The sequence below is a fragment of the Lagopus muta genome, chromosome 4 (assembly GCF_023343835.1).
Source record: "Lagopus muta isolate bLagMut1 chromosome 4, bLagMut1 primary, whole genome shotgun sequence".
In the NCBI taxonomy this organism is placed as follows: Eukaryota; Metazoa; Chordata; class Aves; order Galliformes; family Phasianidae; genus Lagopus; species Lagopus muta.
The window spans coordinates 11,579,310-11,602,743 of record NC_064436.1 but is presented as its reverse complement, the minus strand read 5'-3'; the positions used below and the strand labels follow the sequence as shown (position 1 = coordinate 11,602,743).

At 36.2% G+C, this 23,434-nt stretch overlaps 2 protein-coding genes across 6 annotated transcripts in view; one reads left to right on the top strand and one right to left on the bottom strand.

Annotated features, from left to right (window-relative positions):
* The window catches only part of ANAPC10 (anaphase promoting complex subunit 10), a 156,949-nt gene that overhangs the window by 75,455 nt on the left and 58,060 nt on the right, over positions 1-23,434 (top strand). The window lies entirely within an intron of this gene.
* Positions 14,529-23,434, bottom strand: part of LOC125692016 (hedgehog interacting protein) — a 68,980-nt gene continuing 60,074 nt past the window's right edge. For both annotated transcript variants that reach the window (XM_048942047.1, XM_048942049.1), the window contains exons 12-13: positions 16,426-16,574; positions 14,529-14,867 (exon numbers count right to left, since the gene is read on the bottom strand). In XM_048942047.1, the coding sequence (XP_048798004.1) occupies positions 14,674-14,867; positions 16,426-16,574 (343 nt within the window). In that variant the 3' untranslated portion in view covers positions 14,529-14,673. The remainder of the gene's footprint in view (positions 14,868-16,425; positions 16,575-23,434) is intronic.

Below are 23,434 nucleotides of genomic sequence, written 5' to 3'. Positions count from 1 at the left end.
GTCTAGTTTATATACCAGTATAGTCTAGTTTATATACTCGTATCTTGCTGTCATCTTGAGTGCTAATTACTGTTATGCTAATTTGATTGCAATCCAGTGGATCTTTGTTTATTTAAAACCTCTTGTATTTCATACCTGCTGTGCAAAGTTTGTCAGTGGTGCCTGTTTCATTATGGATATGCTCTTAAAACAAGCAGAGGAGGGAATCTAATTTACCAGGCTTTACTCTTTATGAAAGATTTATCATTAATTTTTAGCCACAGTTTTTTGCTTAGATCAAGTTAGTAAGGTTAGAAGACTTAAGTGTTTAATAGCTTTTTTGTTTGTTATATTTAATGTTGTTATAACATTGTCACCTTTACACGCGTTTGTTATTTGAGAAGGTTTTGAAGGCTTTGTGTATATATTATGTTGGGTTCATATAGGTACAAAAGATTTATTATGATTCTGTACTTCAAGATGCATTTCTGGCACTAATAAATCTAAAATCCGTAGGAAAAAGCCAACAAAGGGTATTATCTCAAGTGTATGGGGGTGCTGTAGCTTATACTGCTGAAAATTCTTCATGTGGAGTGCGTTCTTGACTGTATCCATATACTCTGTCCATGCAATTGTCAGGAATTAGTTTTCTCTCAGATAGGAGGAATTGATCTTGCTACTGCTAGAGCATATAGAATTGTCACATGAAATAGCTGTTGGATGACGTGATGCAATTCTAATCACCATTCTGTAGTCTTTTCATTAAAACAGTGTAATTTATTATATTTGATATTATTCATTACCGTAGTCAAACAATTGTTGTCTTTGCACAAAATTCATCTTGACAAATGAAGCTTATCAACTGAATGAAATGAATGAATACTGTTATTTTAGACTAAGGTCAGTGTGTTTGTAGACTGAAACCAATGTACTTCTTGTAGAACCATGGCAATACAAAGATGTCAGCATACAGTTTACGTTAGTTTCCGTGTCTGGAGTCCATCACAAGGGTAATGCCCTAAGGGCAATCTGACTGTAGTGTTTTCCATATGCTAGTTGTGTACCTCAGAGTTTCTAAAAGAAAATAAGGCCAATTCAGTGCCCTGCCACTATCACTTGAAATAATTATTTCTCGACCGTTTTTTCCCCTTGTTTATGTGAGATGTTTCTGAACTGTGAAGGTTTTGCTTCAGTCAGTAATGCTACTAAAAAAGTTAATCGTTACTGCAGTACATTGTGGGAATTTCTGAATGAGGAGTTAGTCAGCAATTTAGGTGTGTATTTATGGGTAAAAATAATTGCGTAGAGCTTTGTAGGCTTGCTTCAGATCTTTCTTTTGCTTCTTAGACTTTCTGATGTCATAACTAGGATGTTGCTCATTTTCAAGCTGACTTCGATCTGCCTCACAAATCTCTGTACAGCTCTGTAATCGCTATATAAAACCTTCCACAAAAACATGTCTTCACTTAAATTTCGTTCTATAAGATAGAAACATTTAGGCATCAACAACAATGTATCTGGATTGACACATTAGCAATCTTGGCAGTAGTATTTTGAAAAACGAAGTGAAAATAACTTCTAACTCTCTGTGTTAATTTTTATGCTGAGGCTATTTTTCTTAACAGCCTGTGTGATTGTTTTTGTTTTTTTCTGTTTTCTTTGCAATCTTCTCTTTCTTGTAAATCCATGCCTGTGCTATAAACTAGAGCTTTTATCACATGTATAATCATAATTTAAAAAATTATTCCCTATAAGCAAACACTTTGGGCCTTGTCCCTAAATTATTTTGCATAACTGCTTGGAGATTTCAAAGAGATATTTTGCTACGGGAAGGGGTAAGTGGAGAGAAAAAAAAAAAAAAAAAAAAAGGTATTCTCAGTGCTATCTGTTGAGAGCGGATCAGTTTGAAGTGAGTGAAGCAGATAATACAGGCAGAAAATGGAACTTGGCTGTCAGCTGGAAGAGTAAGAAAAGAACCGTGGCATTGGATCTTGCTTCCCAGAGTGTACATAAATGGTTCTGCTCAGAAACTCAGATCAGGAGCATAATGTTAGATGTTTTTACTTTGGGATAAGTTTTCCCACACAGGAGTGTTCTGACTCCATTCTTCTTTTTCTTTTTTTTTTTTTTTTTTCTTTTTTTTTTTTTTTGACCCTCTGATTTTTATCATTTCCGGCTGCTTCATAGGTTGGATGCAGGCAGAAGAACTGCAGTCAAAGCAGTTTTTGGGGAAGTAGCCAGAAGTGTTTAGATCCATCTCTGAGTATTAATAGTGTTCTTATCATTGAGCTGACATTACCACCCATGAAGTTAATTTAAATGCTTAATAACTTTTCAAGGTTCTTCAAGATCTCAAGCAAGTTTTGCCTGTTGTATGCCTTATTCTGTTTTGCTATTAGGTGGTAACTACCTGCCCCTACGTCGTTCATGTACTTCTGGGAATGTATGCCAGCCAGAAACTTTTCTAGTCAGATTAAAAGGTGTGTAAGGAGTTCAGATGTCAGGAAAATCAAAGCAGTGTACTGGGAACTGGGTAGGTTGGACTGTTGCTTAGAACTCTGTGGGATTTACATGCCTGTGATTCACTTTGAGTAGACCAGACATCAACGGCACTTAGTTTGAAACCCCTTATCCACTTGAAAGAAGAGATTCCAAGCAAGCAAGCAGGATCCAGTCAAATCTGTGTATGACTTTCAAATTTGATTGAAAAGAGATTGAAAGTAAGATATCGGGAGTATTCTATCTTGGGTGATTCCAGTTGAATACTCTACCAGGTCCACCTGCATTCTCTGCAGTTACTGCTGAGTATTATGTATTCTGTGATGTATTCTAGTTCTGGGCTAATAAACGGTGTAAAGAATCTACAAGGTAATAGTAAGTTTGGCAAATGTTAAAATGACTGTTTATCTGTGAGCAAAAGACGCGATAATTCCACAGAATTTCCATAAGTGAAAGCTGTAATGATAAAAATAATAATGATAACTAATTCATAGGGGACCTCTTAGGCAAATGAATCTTACTACTAATATATTTAGATAAGAAAACCAAGAAAATATCAGACGTCTGCATTCTTTGAAATAATTCGAGTAAACTAACGCGGTAGTGAATTTACTAATTTTTTTCCTGTTGCTTCTATGTTATTTAGCCACTTGAGGATTTTTTTCTCTTGCATAACGATCGTAAAAACTATCCAGTCTAAACAAGAAGCCTTTCTGTTCTTTGTTTGCACTAATCTAGAAACAAACGGACTTGAGCAAGGACACAGAGCTTATGTGAGATTTTATGCATGTATATGTAGCTGGATGTTTCTCGTACAGATATAATAAGGAATGAGTACCTGTGGACTGTACAGCTATACATCTTGGATACTTAAGGGTTAGGCTGACATAAGTGCCTTCTGATGGGTTGTTAGGCTATCTATCATGAGGCTCCCAAGGGATGAATTTCTTAAGGAAAAAAAAAGTTACTTTGACCACAATTATTTGATATTATATTCATAGGTGTAAAATAGCAGTTTATAGTTTCACTTGTCTATTTCCCTTGCTCTGGATCTGCTGCTCTGATCAAGAAATTCAATAGCTATTAAAAGCTGCAGCTGTACTAACAATCTTACGCTTTATAGGGGCATTCTGTAGCTATTACTTTAGTACAGGCATTCTGTGCCAGTACAGATGTTGTCTACTTTTTCATAAGATTTTATCTGCACCATGGGCATTGCATTTCTAACGTTTGCTCAAAATTGCTAAGCACACTCCATAGCTGTAATTTATTTGGGCTGGTGCAGTTTAAAGACCTGGAATCTAGATCTGCACCTGTTCTATTCATCTGACCACGAAAGCACTAATTCAACGCATAAGCATTTGTTGAGTTTAGATCTCTTCTTTATAAATCTTAGGAACCACATGCAGCCCTTTTGATTTACACATATGTTCCCCTTTCCTGAGGTGGAAGTTTCTTGCATATGTATCACCAAATTTAATTTTTCTGATATTGAAGGGAGAACATATTGCTTGATCTAATGGAGGACTGGCATTCAACTCCATTTCCTCTCCCAGTCAATATATCTCCAAGTAATCAAAGTTAAAATGCTAAAGATGAAATATATAGAAGGGTGTGTGTGAAAAATGGAGCCTTCTGCTAGCATGATGAGACTGGTTTCATTTTGGAAATAGAATGACAGTGCAGGTAACAGTGAATTTGCATTAATGTAGATGAGGGAGTTGGAGTAGGCTGTGATACTTGCAACTAAGTAATAATTCTAAATATTGAATATTGATCTAGTATAAAAACCATGCATTCAAAACTGTCAGTCCAAAATTTTGGAAGACACACAAGAGCCAGCCTAACTTGGAAAGACAAAAAAACACAAAAAGCCAAGACCAACCAAACAACAAAACAAAACAAAAACAAAACAAAACAAAAACAACAACAAAAAAAAAAAACCCAAAAAAAAAAAACCCAAAGCAACAGAAACCACCCAAAGTCAACCAAGCAAGAAAGCATCTGTTCACTGGGGTTTTTCAAAACCAAAGCCATGTCCCACGTTGCCTAGTTCTGCCAGAGATATATGTCATGTGGAGACATGCCATAAAATATGATTCAAACCAACCCTTCCCCTAAAGTAAATAAATACAGCCACAAAGACCAAAATGATTTCTGGCATTTTAAAGATTTTACTCCACTTACTTTTGGTGCATTGTTAATATTGAGTTAAAGAAAGGGTTAGTCTGTAAGTATTGTTGTTAAAATAATAACAACAACAATGAAATGTTAAAAAACAAACAAACAAAACAGAATCAGAATCGTTAAGGTTGGAAAAGATGTTTGAGGTCATGTAGATGAACCGTCAACATAACTATGCCCACTGTACTATGTCCCTTGAATGCTTTCAAAAACGGTGACTCCATCTCCCTGGGCAGCCTGTTCCAAACCCTCACCACTCTTTGTGAGAAGAGAAATTTCTCCTAATATCTAACCTGAACCTTCCCTGGTGCAAACTGAGGCCATTACCTCTTGTTCAATTGCTAGTTACTTGAGAAAGGAGGTTGAACCCCTCTGCACAACAGCTTCCCACAGCTTCCGTAGTCCTGCTGGCTCTGCTATTTCTGATAGAAGCCAGGATGCTGTTGGTCTTCTTAGCTACCTGGGCACACAGCTGACTTACTTTCTGCTGGTTGTTGACTGATACTTGCAGATCTCCTTCCTCTGTGCAGCTTTCCACCAATTCTGCTCCACGCCTGTAGCGTTGCGTGGGGTTTTTGTGACCAAAGTGCAGGATGCGGCACTTAGTCTTGTTGGAGTTCAGACAGTTGGTTTCATTCCATTAATCTGATTTATCCAGATCCCGCTGTAGGGCCTTCTGAAGCTAATTTAATGCAATAGAATGGAGAAGAAGTATCCCTGTATGAAAATAAAGTACAAAGCAATTAAAGAGCAGAACCGTATGTGGAAGGAAAATGAAGGGAGTAAAAGCAAAGAAGCTTATTTGAAATATATATTATGGGAATAGTGGTTATATACTGAAGAAAAGATATTACTGGTAACTAAATACTAAAATGATATACTCTGGAAAGAATAGTGCGTTTAGGCTTTGGATACCCTTTTGAAACTTTTGATGACATTGATCATCAATAATACAAGCCACGTTCAAGATGCCAGTACCTCAATTAATCCAGCTAATAGCAGAGCAGAATTTGGCCCCTTAGATTTAGGATGTCATCAGAAGCTCTAGATAGAATTACAGTCATGCTATATGCAGTTGAGTGTATATAATTCTTTATGTAAAATTCATGTGCTGTATGTTGTAAAAGAAATGAAAGGTAGCTGTTAATTCCAAGGCTTATAAATATGTCAGTGGGTTTTCATAATGTCTTAATAAATTACAAGAACAAACTTAAATGAGTCATGATGTCAACCAGAACCACATTCTGCACTGTATTTATTATAATTATGTAGAAAACCCTACAGAGTTCTTTTACTTTTTACATGAATATATAGATCCCACTGCGAAGTCAAAACAATCCTTGTTGGTTTCTTCATTCTTTATTTGCTGTCTTTCAGCTGTTCTTGTGATCTGAGCCTTTCTTCAAATTAAGAAAATTCATCTTTAAACGCAAGATGTGTTTAAAAGAACGTTACTGCAGCTGCTATATTTATTCATTGAGAAGCTGAAATAAAATACAGTTTCCAAATATCCTCAAATTTGGGTGAAGTTCAAATTTTCCTTGGATCTTAGTTCGCTGGCTGGCCACCTTCCCGTATCACTAGTGGTGTAACCAGCTGAAAACTGGAAAAACAATTTCATGAAAATTGCAAGACTGTTTTGGCTTACATCTGAAGTGGAGAGATAGCACAATTATCTTGGTTTCAGTAATGCATCGTTTATTCATCTGAAAAATGAACTCAGGATAGACTAAACGCTGTGTGTAAGTTAAGTATGTGAGACTTCAGCGTTTCACAACCAGTAAAGTAAACCTAGGGTGTAAAGAAAAGGTTCTTTGGTGCCCCTTGTCCAAGCTGGTTTTTATCCTGGCAAACTTAAGTTGCAAGTGCAGTTTGCAACTAAATTTCATTATTTAAATGTTATTTTATACCAACAAATATATAGAGTGACCTTGCTTTCACTGGTATGCTTAGGTGTTGCCTTCAGTGGAACAGAATCTGCTCCTTGAGAGTGGAGAAATGCAAGAATTCAACATAGCTTTCTTTTTTTATGACCCTTATTTAAATCACTGCAAATGGTACATCTGGATTTAACATGCATTTATCAGATGATGGACTCCTCTGAAGATGTTAAATGAAGAAAACAAAGGAATCGCCCAGTGTTTCTTCCACACTTACCCAACTAGTTTTCCAAAATATATATACCTGAAAAGCCTTTATGGGAAATTCCTTTGTTCAAGCTGTGAGTACGTTCACATATTGCTTGTAATGAAACAGGTATCTTTTCAATAGGGAGGTCTTAATTTTTGCTCTCATTTATCCAGGAGCAAACAGGAAACCTCAGTCCAAACTTCTCATTCCAAGAATAATAGCAATGTCAGTCACATTTTATGAAAGCATCGTGGAATTTATATAAATAAAGCCAGAGTGCATTTCAAAGAATATATGAAATGCTGGCATTTCGCTTTTGCTGACAAGATCAAAGAGCCGATTTCAAATTAAAATTGTGCTGAATTTTAAATTACGTATTTAGTAATAATAAAAATATTAAAAAGAAAAAAAAGCAGTACATGTACTTTGGGTTATAGGATAAAGTTTAATATATTTTATTAGCTTAAGGGACACAGAATAGCTATCTATCCAAAACTTCAGGCATGCATTTACATAAATATATTAAATTAAGAAAAGCAATTATACACTTAAATGTCCTTTTGTCTAGAAAATCATTAAATCCACAGATTAACAATAAATCCAACTCTATGCATTTATCACTTCCAGATACAACTGTTCAATTTCTTAGATATTACACAAATACATTTGTTAGAATTTATATGCATTATACATATATTATATATTACATAATAGTGTGTATACATACATGATGTTCAATAATATAATTATAATTTGTACTTTCGTAGCACTTTTCATTTGAAGAGCTCAAAGCGCTTTACAAGGATTGGTTTCACTGCTTTTCAGATGGAAGTTGGAGGCACAAAGATGCAATTGTTTAAGATTATCTAGAATTTGTGACACAAGGTAACTGAATTCTCTTGCTTTGAACTTCAGCCATGCTGTCTCCCTATAAAGAAATACACCTAGCATATGTAATCTACGTAGGTAGACTTGCAACGACTTGTAAGTTCTCAAAGCAAGAAAGCAATTATATTAATAATGTTAAGCACATGACTTAGGTGAGGTTCATGTGCTTAAAATGACTTGCGTGCTCCTGTGCTCTGCTAGACTGGTGCCTGTATATGCTTAGTATTATAATACAGATTATGGACATAAACGTAGTTTGAATTATGTTTCCTAAGCTATTTTCCCACATTTCAAATGTACACACAGTACTTGATGGCTACTATATAATAGAGCTACTTGAATGGCAGAGTATCACAACAGTTATGTTCTTAAGTGACAGATTTTTGTTATTTCCTTTTCCTTTCCTGCTTGGCTCCCATTAAAATCTAATTGTTCTCCAAAGGGAATTGAAGTTCTCATTCTGTAGTGTGTTTTGTGGGGAACAGCTAATAGCATTGCTGGATAATTCAGAGGGTAGAATTACCACTTCTGGTATTAGTGGTGATCTCTACAAGATACATGTGGTGACCTAATACCAGATGGTTTCTGGTCTCGATGTAGCTTGATAGGAATTAAGGCCGTTCCGAACAACACCGGTTGTGAAACTGCCTAGAGTGTTTTTTCCTTTAGTGACTCTTCTAAATTCTGTTCAGAAAATGGAATTTAGTTGACGTGATGCAAGTCAGACACAGGAAAAGACAAACAGCCGCATGTCTCTGTCTTCTTCCCATTCAAGAATTTTGGGAACACAGCCTCTATGTACATTCACGTACTTCAGCTGGCACCTTTTTTCTGCAATTTCTGAGAATTTAAATGATTTTTCATTGAAAGGTTTTTTTTTTCACTTTTGCTTTCATTTCTTTCATTTCAAACTGAAAATAAATGGGAAAATGTTACGGAATTTAAGAGGAACTTAACTATAAAGTGTGTGAGACCTTACTGGTCATGTATAGCAGATGGGAAGTTTTGGTTATTTTATTCACAGAGATAAAACTCTTCTGCAACAAGCCAGGTTGCTGTTTGAACATGTTAGCAGTAAATTCTGACACTTTTGATTGTGGAAGCTGATGTGTGTACAGTACACAATAGGTAAAGAAGTGCATGTAGTACAAAGCATTAATTTTTGTGCATTCCCGTAGCATGAAATGATCGGTAGAGTTATGTGTTCAGCATCTGGAGTTCTGGTAAGCTGATGTGTCACTTGGCTTTCCAATCAAACTGCACAGCATAAAGAAAAACTTCCATGGAAGCCTATGAGAGTTTTAGTTGAGTTATGAGATAGCATGATAATCTTTTCCCAATGCGTAGGACAAATTAGTAATTATTAACAACTCAGGAGTGAGCTGAAAGAAAAAGGTTGATTGAACCATTTATACAGTGCTGTGAAATTAAAATATTTCTCTTATCCAAGATAAAGCATTAGTAATACTGTCTGATCGGTCAGTCTGTCCAGTATAAATTTATGTAGAATTAATTGTTATACTAAAATTGTTTATTGTCTGTTCAGTATTTTACAGCGTGATAAATTTCTAGTGCACGCTGTTAATTGAAGTCAGCGCATACAAAGGCAAGCAGACAAACCCTTGGCCTGGCACGGGCCTACAGAAAACCTATTTGTGTCCAGTCTTGCACTTGTTTATACCTGCTACTTTAGTACTTTGAGTAGTCTCCTTGCTTTCAATCTTACTATTCTTACTTATTAGTATGGTTAGAACTTTAGTTGTTGTTTGATCAAGTTTGATCATTTTTGATTGCAGTATTACTCCATTCCTACTTAATACATGAAGAAAGGTTTGAAAATGTGCCTAAATACATTGAATGGAGCTTCTGTAAAACTGGACTCAGAACAGCTGCAGGAACCTTTCCACTGATGTTTGTGAATTGGGATGCTGTCTTTTCTGTGGGGGCAGTTTTTGGCTCTGCCTTCTTACGTGCATTTCATCAAATGGAACCGCTGACTTATTGTTTAAATTATTTTCCTGCTTAGTGGCATGCGCTTAAATATTTGACATAAGCACGTATGTGCAAAGGAGAAAAAAGGTGTATTAACTCCTCAGCATTTTTAAAGAAGTATGAAAAGTCTGGCAGTTATAACAGAACGCTTGTGTAACTGTTGGCAGTATTTATAAGGAAACTCAACAGGGTCGGATATGTTCTGTACTTAAAGACAGGTCTGAATCTGCAGTCCTGTTCTGGAAAACCTTAGTGAGTTTAATGACTGCAGATGCAGACAGAAAGATAATGTGTGCAGTGACATCTGTAGTGAAGTCCTGCCAGCTAAGTGGATATCTTTTGAGGGCTTAATCCTATAATTATTGAAGTCAATAGGAGATTTTCAGTTGACATCATTGGACAGTGAGTCAGGCCCTCAGAGTGTGAAGGAACCCTGCACTGAGCTTTCAGGTAGCTTCAGCTGTTTCACGCCTATACCCTAAATGGTACGTATTATTTCACTGGATTACTCCCCTTGTGAAAAAGAGGAAAATTTTAGTGAAATGATGCTACTTTTTTTCAGTATTTCTACAACATTTTTATCTGAAACTACCCTTGGAAATATTTGTCAGCTTTTTGTAACCCGAACTCAGATTGCTGGGTCTTTACTGTGAATTTGGGTTAGAATAAATATAAGATGTTGGTTGCCTTTTTGGCAGAATTCTTAGTAAAATACATCTTTTAAAAATTACTCCTGTAAAAGATTTCTTGGGCTGAAGTGCTTTTGGAGTCAAAGTTTTGTATATTTGAACATGAAAAGCAACATATTTTCATCTGAGGAATATTGTTCTGGTTTTTACTAGAGGTATCTAATTACTGGATTGAAATCAGTCAATTTCTGACTGCCTCTGAGGCTGAGCAGCTGGAGGCTCTTACTCCTGAATATAACCAGTGTCCAGCTAAGCTACAGCACCAGAAGTCACTATAAGATGACAATTTGTGGAGCGATTGAAAGATAAAGGTCTCAGTCTTCTGGTCCAATTCTTTGATGCATCCATTATTATACAGTTTGAAAGAAAGGAAGCAACACCTGTGGCAACCTGGGATTATTGGGGTTTGCTGTGGTTCTAGAGAGGAATGAGCTGCAAAGCTGAAATGCAGAGAAGTGAATGAAAGGAGATTTAAAAAAAAAAAAAGAGTTCTCATAGTTGCCAATATAAGACATATTTTATTTATATCTAATTCAGAATTCAGATGCATGAAATGGAATAACTTCTTAGGATTTAAAGGTACAGTGGACCTGCATTTGTGTCCCAGGCTGTTAATGGAAGAAATTTATTTCTTTCAGGTGAAAGGTTTGAGTTATTATTTCTTACTGGAGGCATCAGAAAAGTGAGCTTAATGTTGTTTATTGTTTGTTTGTTTTCCTTCTTGTTTCTGAAGTGGGAGTAAAACCATTCGGAGCTAATTTAACATAACATCTTTTTTCTTTTTGTCTGAATACTTATCTATGGACAAAGGACACTTCTAATATTCAAATAATATACCTTTTTTCTGATAAGAAGCATCTTAGAAACAGAAAGATTTTCCGTCTTAAAATAATAAGATGAGAGCTGAAAACTACATCAGGAATAGAATTAGGCTTCTAGCAACAGGTATATTTATTCTCTTTTAACAATAGAAAGCCTGAAAGAATGCTCCAAATGTACAATGTACTGGGAACCGAGGGGGCAGTATCTCACAGTAAAGGAATAAATGAATGGAATAAAAGATTAGGAGCGACAGAGACAGAGACAACTTGAACACACACATAAAATCCTTTCTGGAGGCCCTTATCTAATTGCCTCATTTATCTAGTTTCATTTATAAGCTCAGTTTTATTCTTGGACACTTGCAGAGATTGTGTGAGAATGGCTGTGGAATGACCTGGCTGGCAGCAGGCTTTCTACAACCCCCCTTTTTTTTTTCTTGTATGCCAATTCTCAGGCAATTACTGCAGTTGCCCTTTTTATATTAGCATCTTGGGTGGCTAGGCCTAGGCTTTACTTGCTGTTTTTAATAGTATAATTTCTTTTGATAAATAAGCAGTTGGGATTTTTGTGTCTTTTTTTTGAGAATATTTCTCTTCCTCTGGGACTTCCTACATATCTATCTGGGCTTAATGCAGATGCCTGCTTTCACGTGTTACCAAAAATGATTTAAAACTGAAGCAAAACACCTTTCACAAATTATTTCTCTTTTCCTCCTAATCTTCCCATAGATTCTTTTTTAGTTTTGAAGTTTTGACTCAAACTTTTCTCTTTTAATTTGTTTTAATAAACATAAGTATTTGTTTCAATTTTGAAAGTGGTTTTCTGGCTTCAGCACTGTTGATGAGAGTGTTTGGGGTTTTGTTTTGTTTTGTTTCTCCATTGGTTTGAATGAGACCTGGATTTAATTCTTCCTTTTTAATAGCATTTAATTTTCTGATTCCACTAGTAGACTAAATTGTCTTTATTATTAAGGTGAAGACTGTATCTTCTTTGTTACCCCTTCTCTTCACAGTTATGGCATATAATGGCTATATGTGTGTGTGACTGTGGCATATACATTACCAGGGATCTTCAATTTAGGTACCATCTGTGGAAGTTTGTGGAGTTTTTTTAGAGTTTAAACAGTGAATCGAACTATCACATCTCCCCAGCTGGCTACTGAGAATATCATGAATTAAAGTTTATTTTGTAACACACTCATTAAGTGAAGTGTTAAAGATGTTGTCTCTGTCAGATACTTAAAAGTTGCTAAAATATTTCAGCGACTTTCTGGCTTTACCGATTATGAAGGGTGCAATAAAACTGCACTATCTGACAGATTTAGACAGCTGGCTCATTCATGAGAAGTTCACATTTTTGTCACCCACATTGAATAAGGAAAGATTAGATGGTAAGGTCAATTTACAAAAATGGTTGTCAGGACATTTTTAATTGTAAAACTTTTTGTGATGGAATTCAGGAAAAAGACTAAAGACAGAAAGCAGTGGAGACAAAGAGCTGCTATTAACCTACAGATGCTACTGCAGGGTTCATTTTCAGATTGGTCACACTGCTTAGCCAATGAAGTGTTAGTGTAACTATAAGGGACCACCCTTTTTGGGGTGAGAGGGCAATTCGGTCTTCATGCTCATTTAATCCTGAGATGTCTTTCAATGGACTGTCAGTTGAATCTACATTGTGCAAAATTATGCATGCACTTTTTAATGCAGACTGTTGTTCTCTAAGCACTTAACCAAGATTTCTCAACCAATTTCCATTTGGCATGAGGTCACTTGAAACTCAAGCAAACATATATGGAAGGCAAGTGTAATTTTCTGTTCCTCTTAGCTAGAATGCTTATTAAGATAAATGCAAGTAACATTTTTTATGTGCTTAAAAATTTACCGTTTATTAAATCAAAACTGACAACGTTCCATAAAGGAAAAGTTGTTGCATGTCACTGCCCTGCAAAGAGAATTTTGTTACTGGAGAGCAATACAGTTACAGTAAGCTAGGTGTTATCGCCTAAAGTGTTGTAAACTGTTGACATAAGTAGCTGCTTATAGGAACCATTAATGTGTGCGTGGTGGTGGCCGTGCTACTCTTTGTATGTGCAAGATTTTATAAAAGCCAGATAGTGCAAAGGAAATCTAATAGCTGGCAAACAATGAACAAAGAAACTGCCAATAACTTCCCAGAGATGGAGAGGGCACCAATTCGGAAGATATATCTGATTAAAATATTAATACTTTCAAAAACCTGACTATAGCATGTACACCATATTTATTGATACATTTACAAAAAATCAATTTTACGTTAGCTCTTCAAGAAACATTTACATTTAAAACCATATTTGGCAATAATTGTTATACGTTTTATACAAGTGACATCTTACACAGCCAACAACTGCTAATGTGAGCTTTCATCCAGTGAAGTTCCATTCAGTGTGAAATCTGTGGCAGTCTAGTTGTGTATAATCTAGCCTGTCCTGTTATAGTGATAATCGTTTTATGAGCGCTTTTAATACATGCTGGAATTTTAATGTTTGGTTGGTGGGTTTTTTTTTTTCATCCATTGTAAGTGAATACAAGTTGACACAAGGATACAGAGCCACAATACATTAAAGTGTTTGCTCTTTCCCCATCTCTCCAATTAAATTGGTGAAAAATGTAACATTAGTATTACACAGGACATAGTAAAGCTGTCTCATCTAAGTGATGTCTATATTATAAAAATAAAATAATATAAATATGTAAGATGAACCCAGTGCCCATTGTTAAATAAAATACATGATAGAAAGCAGACCTTCTAGGATGACTGGTTTTGAAATATGTGAGTATAATTTAATTATTAAACACTTGAAACAATCTTGATATCAAGCTGCGATAACCAGATTTTTGCATCTATGCTAGATAAGGAAATACGTAACAGTCTGTAATAGAGTTACATTGATGAAGGTGAAGATTACAGTCTTACAATGAATTGCCTAGATAGGAATGCATAAAGCAGTTATGAAATAGTCTCATAACGTAGTTCATTTCACCTTAAAAACTGTTACAACTGGATTTCATTAAGTCCAGCAGTTTATATGGTGATGGTTCAAAACTGCTCTCTTACTGCAATGATTAGCCAGTTGCAGACGCAAGGTTTCTGGGATGTCAGTGAATCCATTATGACATTGGGAAAGTCCTTAGATGAAAATGTTTTGCAGTGGAATTGCTTTGTAAACTATTTCTCATGAAGAAATACATATAGAAAAATTCCACTAGCTGTAAAACCGTATTTGCGATACTGCTTGCCCTTATATGTGTTGGGTACCTGTACATCTGGAAGATGTACACAGATATTAACACATAAACAATGAAGTTATCTGCACATTTCTGAATATTATATTTAAATTAATAAAGTAAATCAAATCACTGGTATTTGTTGCAGGATAACAGTCTTTAAAAAATGATAGGATTCAAAACAAATGCCCGTTGAAAGTGTAGTTTCCAAACAGTCCCCAAAACTATACAATATAGCTGGTTAGATCCAGCAAGTAGGATGTCATGTCTAGGATCTGATCGAGAATACCTGCCCTTGTAACTCTTCGGATGTTCCTATCCACTTGTTCACACTGGGGGCCCAGATAGCCTTTTTTACATAAGCATTTATTAGGCCTTACGCAGACACCTCCATGTCGGCACGCTGGGTCGCACTTCGCTGTGAGTAAAGAGAAAGAACAATTTCCTTATTTCTTTCAAGTATCACACAGCAAAAAGATACAATACATATACATTAAGAACTACTTTTCTAGTCTAGTAACAGTAAAGCACATAAATTTAAAACAAAGTAGGTTGAAATATCAGATGCTTTGAAACTGTATTTGTTAAAGTTGTAGAATATAAGCGGTAGGCAGTATTTTTCTATGACTGAGCCTATAACCCAGGATAGACTGAGAAACTCAAGGGGCAGATTTTTGAAAATGACCAATTCTTGCATTCATTTTGGCGCATATTGGAGAGTAATCTCAAAAGACTTTAGGCTTCAACATGATATAATTTGAAAACAAGACGTATGAAATACATACCACTTAGACAGTGGTGGTCTGCATCATCCCATTTCTTAGGGGCAAGCCAAAGAAATCCTGAAGTTGTGGAGGCGCAATAGCACCCAACCATGTCCAAACTAACAAGTACCAAATCTTTCAATCCAAACTGAGTCATTCTTGCTCATCAGTAAAATCTCTGAAGCTGCTGAAATTTATGCTCCAGTCTACAAGAATTGTATGCTGACCCTAGCAGGGTCCTTCTGAGTGCCCTTCCAACCTGAAGTATACTGTAGTCCTTTGTGTGATCCTTGCTTTGTCCTACCCTACAATTCTTTTCGTCTTTCATTTCACCTCTGCTTATAGGCAGCTAATCAAGTTCCCTGAGCAAATGTAAGTTGAGAGACTGTACTGATTCGCTAATAGCAGCTTCTGGTACCCACACTTTTTCTGGAAAATCTGTATAGGCTGGAGTTATGTAGCTCAGCAGCAGTAACCATAGTCTCTGTGGGACACCGATAGCACAACCACAGTACTCAGTGTCACTTGTTCATTCATCTTGCCCTCTTGGTGGCATGCTCAGTATCAAATTTGAATGCAGTTTCTTTTTGAAGGGACTTTTCAAAGGTAAACTATAGCAAAAAGACAGGTCCGCAGTTATTTGTCGTGGATTACAGTTATTTTCTGATTTTTAGCTGCTTTGCGATGACTTGTACATAGAATTTTTTGACAAACTGGAGTCGTTTTATTCTGTAGAATGAAAAATAAGTATGTTCTAAAACCGAATTAGTTGTATGAAATTCACTAAGTGCAAAATATGCAATAGCGACCTGCAGGCCTAATATTACATTCTTTCCTGACCAGTTACTCCTATTTGATATATACAAGATAAAATTGAAGGTGGGAGTTGAATGTCCAAACACTGGATATATATTGGCTGAATTTCCTGTCATTTTTATAGTATTGGTAAAAAACTAAGAATGCTGTTATCTGTCATGCTTATGTTCTTAGTTGCATTCTGTAGTGGTTCACATTGTATTAGGTGTTTTAACTGTTGCACTGACATTAAAACTTACACTTCCCCGACACCTCAAGAGATCAGTATCTCATTTATGTTGTCTTAGAACTAATGGTCAATGATAGATGTCGAAAAATTCTCTTAGCAAACTACTAAAAGCAAATTATGCCGTATCATTGCTTTTCTCAGATATTGCTATGGATCTATGTACAAACCAGTTCTGCAGAACTCTCCTTCCCAGCCTTGATTACAGCAGCATTTTCCTGTAGGAGTGCAGTGCCCATTCCGACAGTGCCTTGAGCATTCAGATGTCAGTATCTGTGCCGACTGAGCTGTTCTTTTGCATTCTTCAGGAACTAAAGGCCTGTGAGAAAGTACATGAACCAAATACTTCATTATGAGGTACATTCATTTTCTTCTATTTAGAAAGATCTTGACAATGAAAATAGTATACAAGCTTCATTTCTCGTTGTAGGGTAATTCTTTTATAGGATTATCAGTGGGAGAAATCTGTGTTCTAAGAGCATGGCTTTTTTTTTTTCTTCCTCAAAAACACCAATGAACGTAAAGGTGGTCTGTTAGAATATAGAAAAATGCAGTATGATTTATTATTCTTTCATACAACTGCCTTCAGAAGACTTTTACAAGATTAAATAATAGTCCCTGAGACTTCTTGAAGCCTGAACTTGGTGAAAAGAACTTATCTCAAGCAGCATATATCTCCAGACTCAGGAGATAAATGGGATCTCAGCAAATTTCTTATGGTGCTCAAGTAGCTGACTTCAGATAGGCAGACCCACAGGAAATTTGTGTAAAAAAACTGAAAATCTGTCTTGCTTCCATGGCAAAATTAAGTGAATGAAGCAGTGGGCTTGAGTGAAAGATGATATTCTCCAGGAGAAAAAGCCCTTTTTTTTTAGCCTTCGTTTTTCTCTTTGGTCTGTCAAAGTAAGGAATTACTTATTCTCAGGCATACTGGACAGTTTATCTTCCTTTTTTGCCATTAGGAAATGTTGAAATAAGAAAATATGTGATATTTTTGAGAATGGGCAGAGAAAGAGTAACATATTTTGCTGATGCTTTTAACTTTTGTGTGGATTTCTCCAATTTCAGAATTCACTTCTGTTTAGTGAATGCATACAGGTAATGGAAAGAATAATCTGAACAGCAAGTTTTACAGCATACATTGAGAGACAAAATTTTGCTTCTGTCTACAAACTTGATTTGACTTTAATTTGTGGTCTGGATGCACCTTAAAACATCTGGATCTCAGGAAACATTTTTTTTTTTACTGAAGGTGATGGAGCGCTGGCACAGATTGCCCAGGGGTGGGGAGATCTTCAGAAGCTGCCCGGGCAGCTGGGTGGCCCTGCTGGAGCTGGGGTTGGGTCGGATGGACCCAGGGGGCCCTTCCCACAGTGACCGTTCTGTGGTCATGTCAGTGTCTGAAGTGTATGCGTGAAAGCAATTCTAGTTAAGCTGACCTAAAATATTTCTGATGCTGTTTTTTTTGTTGAGCTTCTTGGTGTTAGGTCTAATGTAGTACAGTTTTTCTGTCAGTCCTTGTTTTGGATGTCTGGTAGCTTTTTTTCATTCAGAAAAGCACAGCATAATATTCCTTAACAAAGAATTATCTCTAGCATCTCAAGTTGGCTAAATGTCCAGCTAGAATCCAAACAAAACAAGCCAAAACAAAAAGGTACACAATAGTAGGAATTGAATAGAAAATAATGTTGTTTCTCATACTGATGTATTAAATTATGTGCAGGCAGTGGGAATATCTAATTGCACGCTTGTTACATTGTCAAATATTAAAATCCTAGACTGGTACACCTGTGTGAAAAAAGATCTTGACACTCTTTGGAGTAAGAGAAATGGATGGGATGGAGGTGTAGAAAACACGAGAAAAAAAAAAAAGAGGAGGAAGATTGGGAATTGTTGTTCACATCCCATTTCAAGATCAGATGAAATGTTGAGGGAAAAATAAAATTGAATGAACTAGTTGAACCCGTGGTTTCTAAGGTACCAGTGAAGCCCAGGTTAGCAGGATAGTTAGCTTTGTCTAGCAGGATTTTGATAAGATATTTCTAAGCGCAATGGGGCCATTCAATGTAATTCTAGGTAGGGTAACATTTTATAGGAAAAGTAAGCCCGCATACCTAATGTCACAGAGTTCCCTCACTAGCTGACTGGGCTTAGATTTTTTTTCACCCATTTTGGCATGCAGCTTCTTAATGGTACATTGCAGAGCTTCTCACATTTTTCTTTGAAGCAGAATAACAGAGCACAGGATCACTGGTTTGTTTCACCCTAGCACTTTCTCTGCTCAGGCTTAATTGCTAAGATGATTATTTAAACATCCATTCAGAACTGGTCTGCCCAATGATGTTAAGAACAAAAAGAATGGGTAGATGTATCATTCAGTGTAGTACCAACTTCTGATTCCTAAAGTTTCTTTGAGAAACAGATTCAAACTTCTGTATTACTTAAAGGTTTTGAAACAGCATCTCTCGTCAAAAATCTCTTCAGCTTTTGCATTCACGCATTTCCATGCTGTCTTTTAATTATAATCCATTATTTTTTGACCTGTAAGAAATTCCAATTCCATAGTGATGAATGCAGTACATATGATCTGCTTAGGGAAGTTCCTGCACTTAAAAATTACATGTGAGCTTCACAGCCAATGTTGTTTTGAGAAGAGGAATACAAATGATGTGATTTTCTGTGGACACTTAAGCAGATTTTAAGTAAAAATATCTGTCTTCTAATTGCTGCCTCAAGAAAAAAAAATACGTACAGCCATCTGCATAGGAGGCAACATTCTTTCTTCATCTGTCTCAAAGCCCATTTCTTTCAAGCTATTTTAGATGAAGCCCTCTCTTTTTCTTGTTCAGTCACAAGTACAGCATTGTGTTTAGCATGAAGAATAACCTCACGTTCCTGGAGCATCTCTTAGAAAAGAGCTCCAGTGGTATCTCTTCAGCAAAGAGTGATCTCCTACATCAAGATGATATTTTTGTTTGTGTAGACAGTTATTTACTTTAATGACAGATACAAAACATTTACCTATGATAGTGCTGGAATATTTAGGTTATTTTATTCATATTTCATTAGGGATCCACAAATGCCATTTTGTATCAATCGCAGCATGACTGGCCACTTCTATAATTTAAAGCTTTCTAATGCTCTTGGTGCTTGTGAATATAGCTTTGCCTTTTATTCTACCATCAATCAATAACTTGCACTCATCAGCCTTGGATAATATTTATTAAAGGTGGGGTGGAGTAGAAACAAAGATGGAAAAAATTCTGGTTGGCAGAGTGCCTTAGGAGAAGAGTAATACAAATGCAGCTGCAGCAGAATCCTTTTTGTGTGTGAGAAGAATTACTGTTTTTCCTTATTTGTACTATGGGAAAAGCCACACTTCTTTCTCAGGATTGGAATGCCATTCTGGTGCAAACACATATCATGAGAAAGTCTCTGCCCCACAATACTTACACTTTACATTCTTAAGGCTTTAAGGGGTGGAAATTTTCAGGTTCATTGTAAGTGTTTTGAACTGAATCTTACAAAGATAACATAAGTCTCGAAACTGACTGCTGGGACTTGATCTTTCCAGCACTTAGACAGCGTAAGGTTTTGTTTATACAACTAGTGCTTCGCTGTGTCTCCTGACATGGAAAAAGGAGGGGAATAGATGGAGCCACACTGTGAGCTGGAGAGAATTTTTTTACTTGTCTCCCTCAATCTATAAAACTCTAAAGGGTACAGCTTGATTACTCTTCCAGTGAGCAGTACTTGGTGCGCAGAAAGTCAGCCAAAAATGTAGCTGATAGTGACTATTTATACGGTCTGTACAATTCTAGTTATCTTAAAGAGCTGTTCATATATACAGTATGGTACAGTATATCTTGCTTGTTAAAACATGCTTTCATGAAACTTTGTAACAAATCTAAGTGTATGGAACATGGAGGAAAAGTACTGGAGGCTGGGGCCCTTGCTGGGTCCCTTCACTAACATGCTCAGTGAACTGAGAATTCTTGACTGGAAAATATGGAAAATAATTTTGACTGTGTTACTGTAGCTGGTGCAGGCACGTAACCTCTGTTGTTAGCTTTGAAGCATACAAAAGGCTGACAAGCTTTATTAGATTAGAACTCATCATATAATTGCTTAGAATTCCACGCTTTCCTTCATACAGCTTTTCACTGCTCCACTGAGTGTGCAGTGATTTAGTTGTTGCATGTGTGTTAGCCTGTAACTCAGATATATGTAAATGGATGCAAATGGAGGGTCAAATTCATCAGTAATACAATGGCATTGAACAGAAAATAGTTCCTCCATCATGCCCTCGACACAGTATTAACAATCTCTCCTTTTCCACCAAAGTGGGAATCCAAAACTCTTGGATGTTCAAATTCTAGCAAATGAGAGGGCCACGGAAATCCTGATTGTGGTGCAAAATACGTGAAAGTAAAATTTTACCTCAATTAGCTGCACGTAAGATATTGGCTATTAGAGCGATATCCTAAAGTTTATATTTTTCCTTTATAAGGGAAAATGTCAAGAAAAAATAATTTTGCTTCATTGTAATTTACTACTTGTCACAGAATAAATATAGCATCTCTTCAGGTACAGTTTCTAAAATTAAAAAGTATACCTTTAGTCCTGGGAGAGATGCCAAAAGCTCGTTACTTGTCTCCAGATTTACTACATGGGAATAATGTGGAAAAAACTCGCAGCTTTTAAGATTTAAACTCAGCAGCATATCAAATTTATTCTTATATGGTATACTTGTTCATGACCTCTAGTCTTAAGAAATTCTGTCATGTTTGAGAACTAGTCCCCAGTGAAGCCTGTATCAATGTTAATAGCTAAGAGGTCAATGCAACTGCTAAACAGTTTGTATTACTGTCAGGGTGGTCATGAAAACAACACCTGCTGCATGAGCACTTGGCAGCTGGGTCAACAGGCACTGTGGGAATTTATCAATTTAGGGGGCCACTTGCATAACACTTTGACTGATGAATTGGGAAAGACTGGCTTACTGGGCTAAAGCTGCTCTATTATGTATGACTTTCTTTAGGATGGCAGAGGCTTCCTGCAGGCTCCAGAAAATAAGCAGAAGATAAACGGAGCTGGTTTTGCCTTATAAAGTGATAAAAAGTGAGAACTCCTTAATAGCCAACACTAGAAAGACTTAGAAAAATGAAAAAAAATCCCAAACCAAAACAAAAACTTTTACAGTCAGTGAGCTGTGATGTGATTGAAAAAAATCTTTAGGTTTTTCCATCGTGGTTACAAAGGAGGTTTTGTCAAGTACTTCTGTAAAGTGAAACTCTCTAGGCTGGTATTCGCAAAAAGCTCTAATTTCTCTTTAGTGTCTCTTATGGGAATAGTAACTGCATGTGGGTAGGTAAATGAGATAAGAATTTTGCATGCTACGGCTAAACTAAACATAATTAGACATTAATTCTGGCTTTCCATTCCCTCAAATGACTTAAGGGATAGTAACTTTCTGAACAGAAAGAAATCATATGGCCCACCTGGGTTGGCGAGAGCATTCACCAACAAAATTTGCTCATTCTGCAGACAGCGTGAGGTAGTAGCTTCCCCCTATTTATACACCATACAAAGTGTATATACCATGACCCATCAGAACTATGTTGATGCAGATCACTCTAGTGCTGTATGTTTCTGAGCTTCCTTTTTCAGAGTAATTAAGGTCTTCAAGGCAGCTTTCACGAATACTGCTTTTACACCTTACAATCAAACACTCTTGTCTCATGGTAAAAAATAACATCACTGACATTCTTGTCAAGGGGCTGAACATCATCAAAATGAGATATAACCTAGGTATAGTTCAGTAACGTTTGAAATCATTCTGTTTGAAAAGACTCTTTGATAGTGGACATCTCAGAAGGCAGTGTTGGAAATGATGATGAATAGAACTACACGCTCTGGAGGGGCATGAAAGAGGAATGAGACGGTTTGAATCAAGTTCAAGTTTCAGCCCAGTGGAAAGCAGCTATTCTGGCTGTTGATAGAAAACACATTGAGATCCAGATCTCTAAGGTGTTAAACATATGGAGAGGAAGAGGAATTCTTCTTACATGTGCAAGGACACTTACTTAAACTCCACCTTCCTTTCTAACAATTATCTGCTAGCTCCCGTGAGCCACGCTGTTCAACACTGTTATTTATCAACTTTGAAGTTGTGGTATAGACAGTTGAAAGCATAACTTCAGAGGGAAACAGCAGTGTGTGACTATCCTTCAAACTTCTATGTGTTTAGTCTCATCTTTTAAATGGAATTCTTTTGCATTCCTTGTCACCTTTCCCTGTGCTTTTCTCCTGTCTTCTCTGAACCTTTACTGATTTATTTAGTATTTGCTTTTATCTATTAAAAGCAATCTTAAGTGTTCTAAAAGAAGACTCACAAAGACACACTATGACTGTGCTACCATCTTACACAGTTTGTTTTCTTTCTTTCTTGTTCCCCCCCGTATGGTTTTCATAGAACAGCTGTAGTAATGTTTATGTTGTAGCTGATACAAACTTATCAATGGATATTTCCTATTAAAATACGCATTAATCCTTAATCCTTTTTTAAAGGATTATATTCTCATTTCTAACAGGTTTGTCTCCCATTTTCTGTGTTATTGACTGAATATTTGGGCTAAAGCATTTTCTGTATCATCACTTATGTAATTATTTTGTCTATGAAAGTTCTAGTGATTATTGTTAGAATGTACTTGTAGAAATAGGCAGACAGAAAAATTGTAAGAAGCATAAGGCTAGAAAGTTTTTCTTTTTTTGGTCACAAAGAGAATTTATAGAATGCTTTTAGTTTGCACTGATCTTTTAGAACATCTGACTATCTCTGTCCTTTATCTGAGAATTATGTGCCGTTGCTCTTTCTCCCTCTGCTTTCTCATTTGTTCCTAGCCTTGGAAAGTATCTTACTTCTCATAATGTTCCTTTTAAAATTTTTTTTAATAATCATCAATGAATGGCTGTGTTTTTAACTTGTGAAACTAAAAAATCAGTAATTTAACCAATTTATCTTCTTTTATGTGTTTGTCATTCTTAAGGCTTCCCTTATCCCCTCCAATTGGAAAGCTATATGAGGTGTTACCTGTACTCTTCATTCTATTCAGTTGTGCTGATATGTGGTATTTATATGTTTTGCAGCGCCTCATATGCTTGATTTTTAAATTCAGT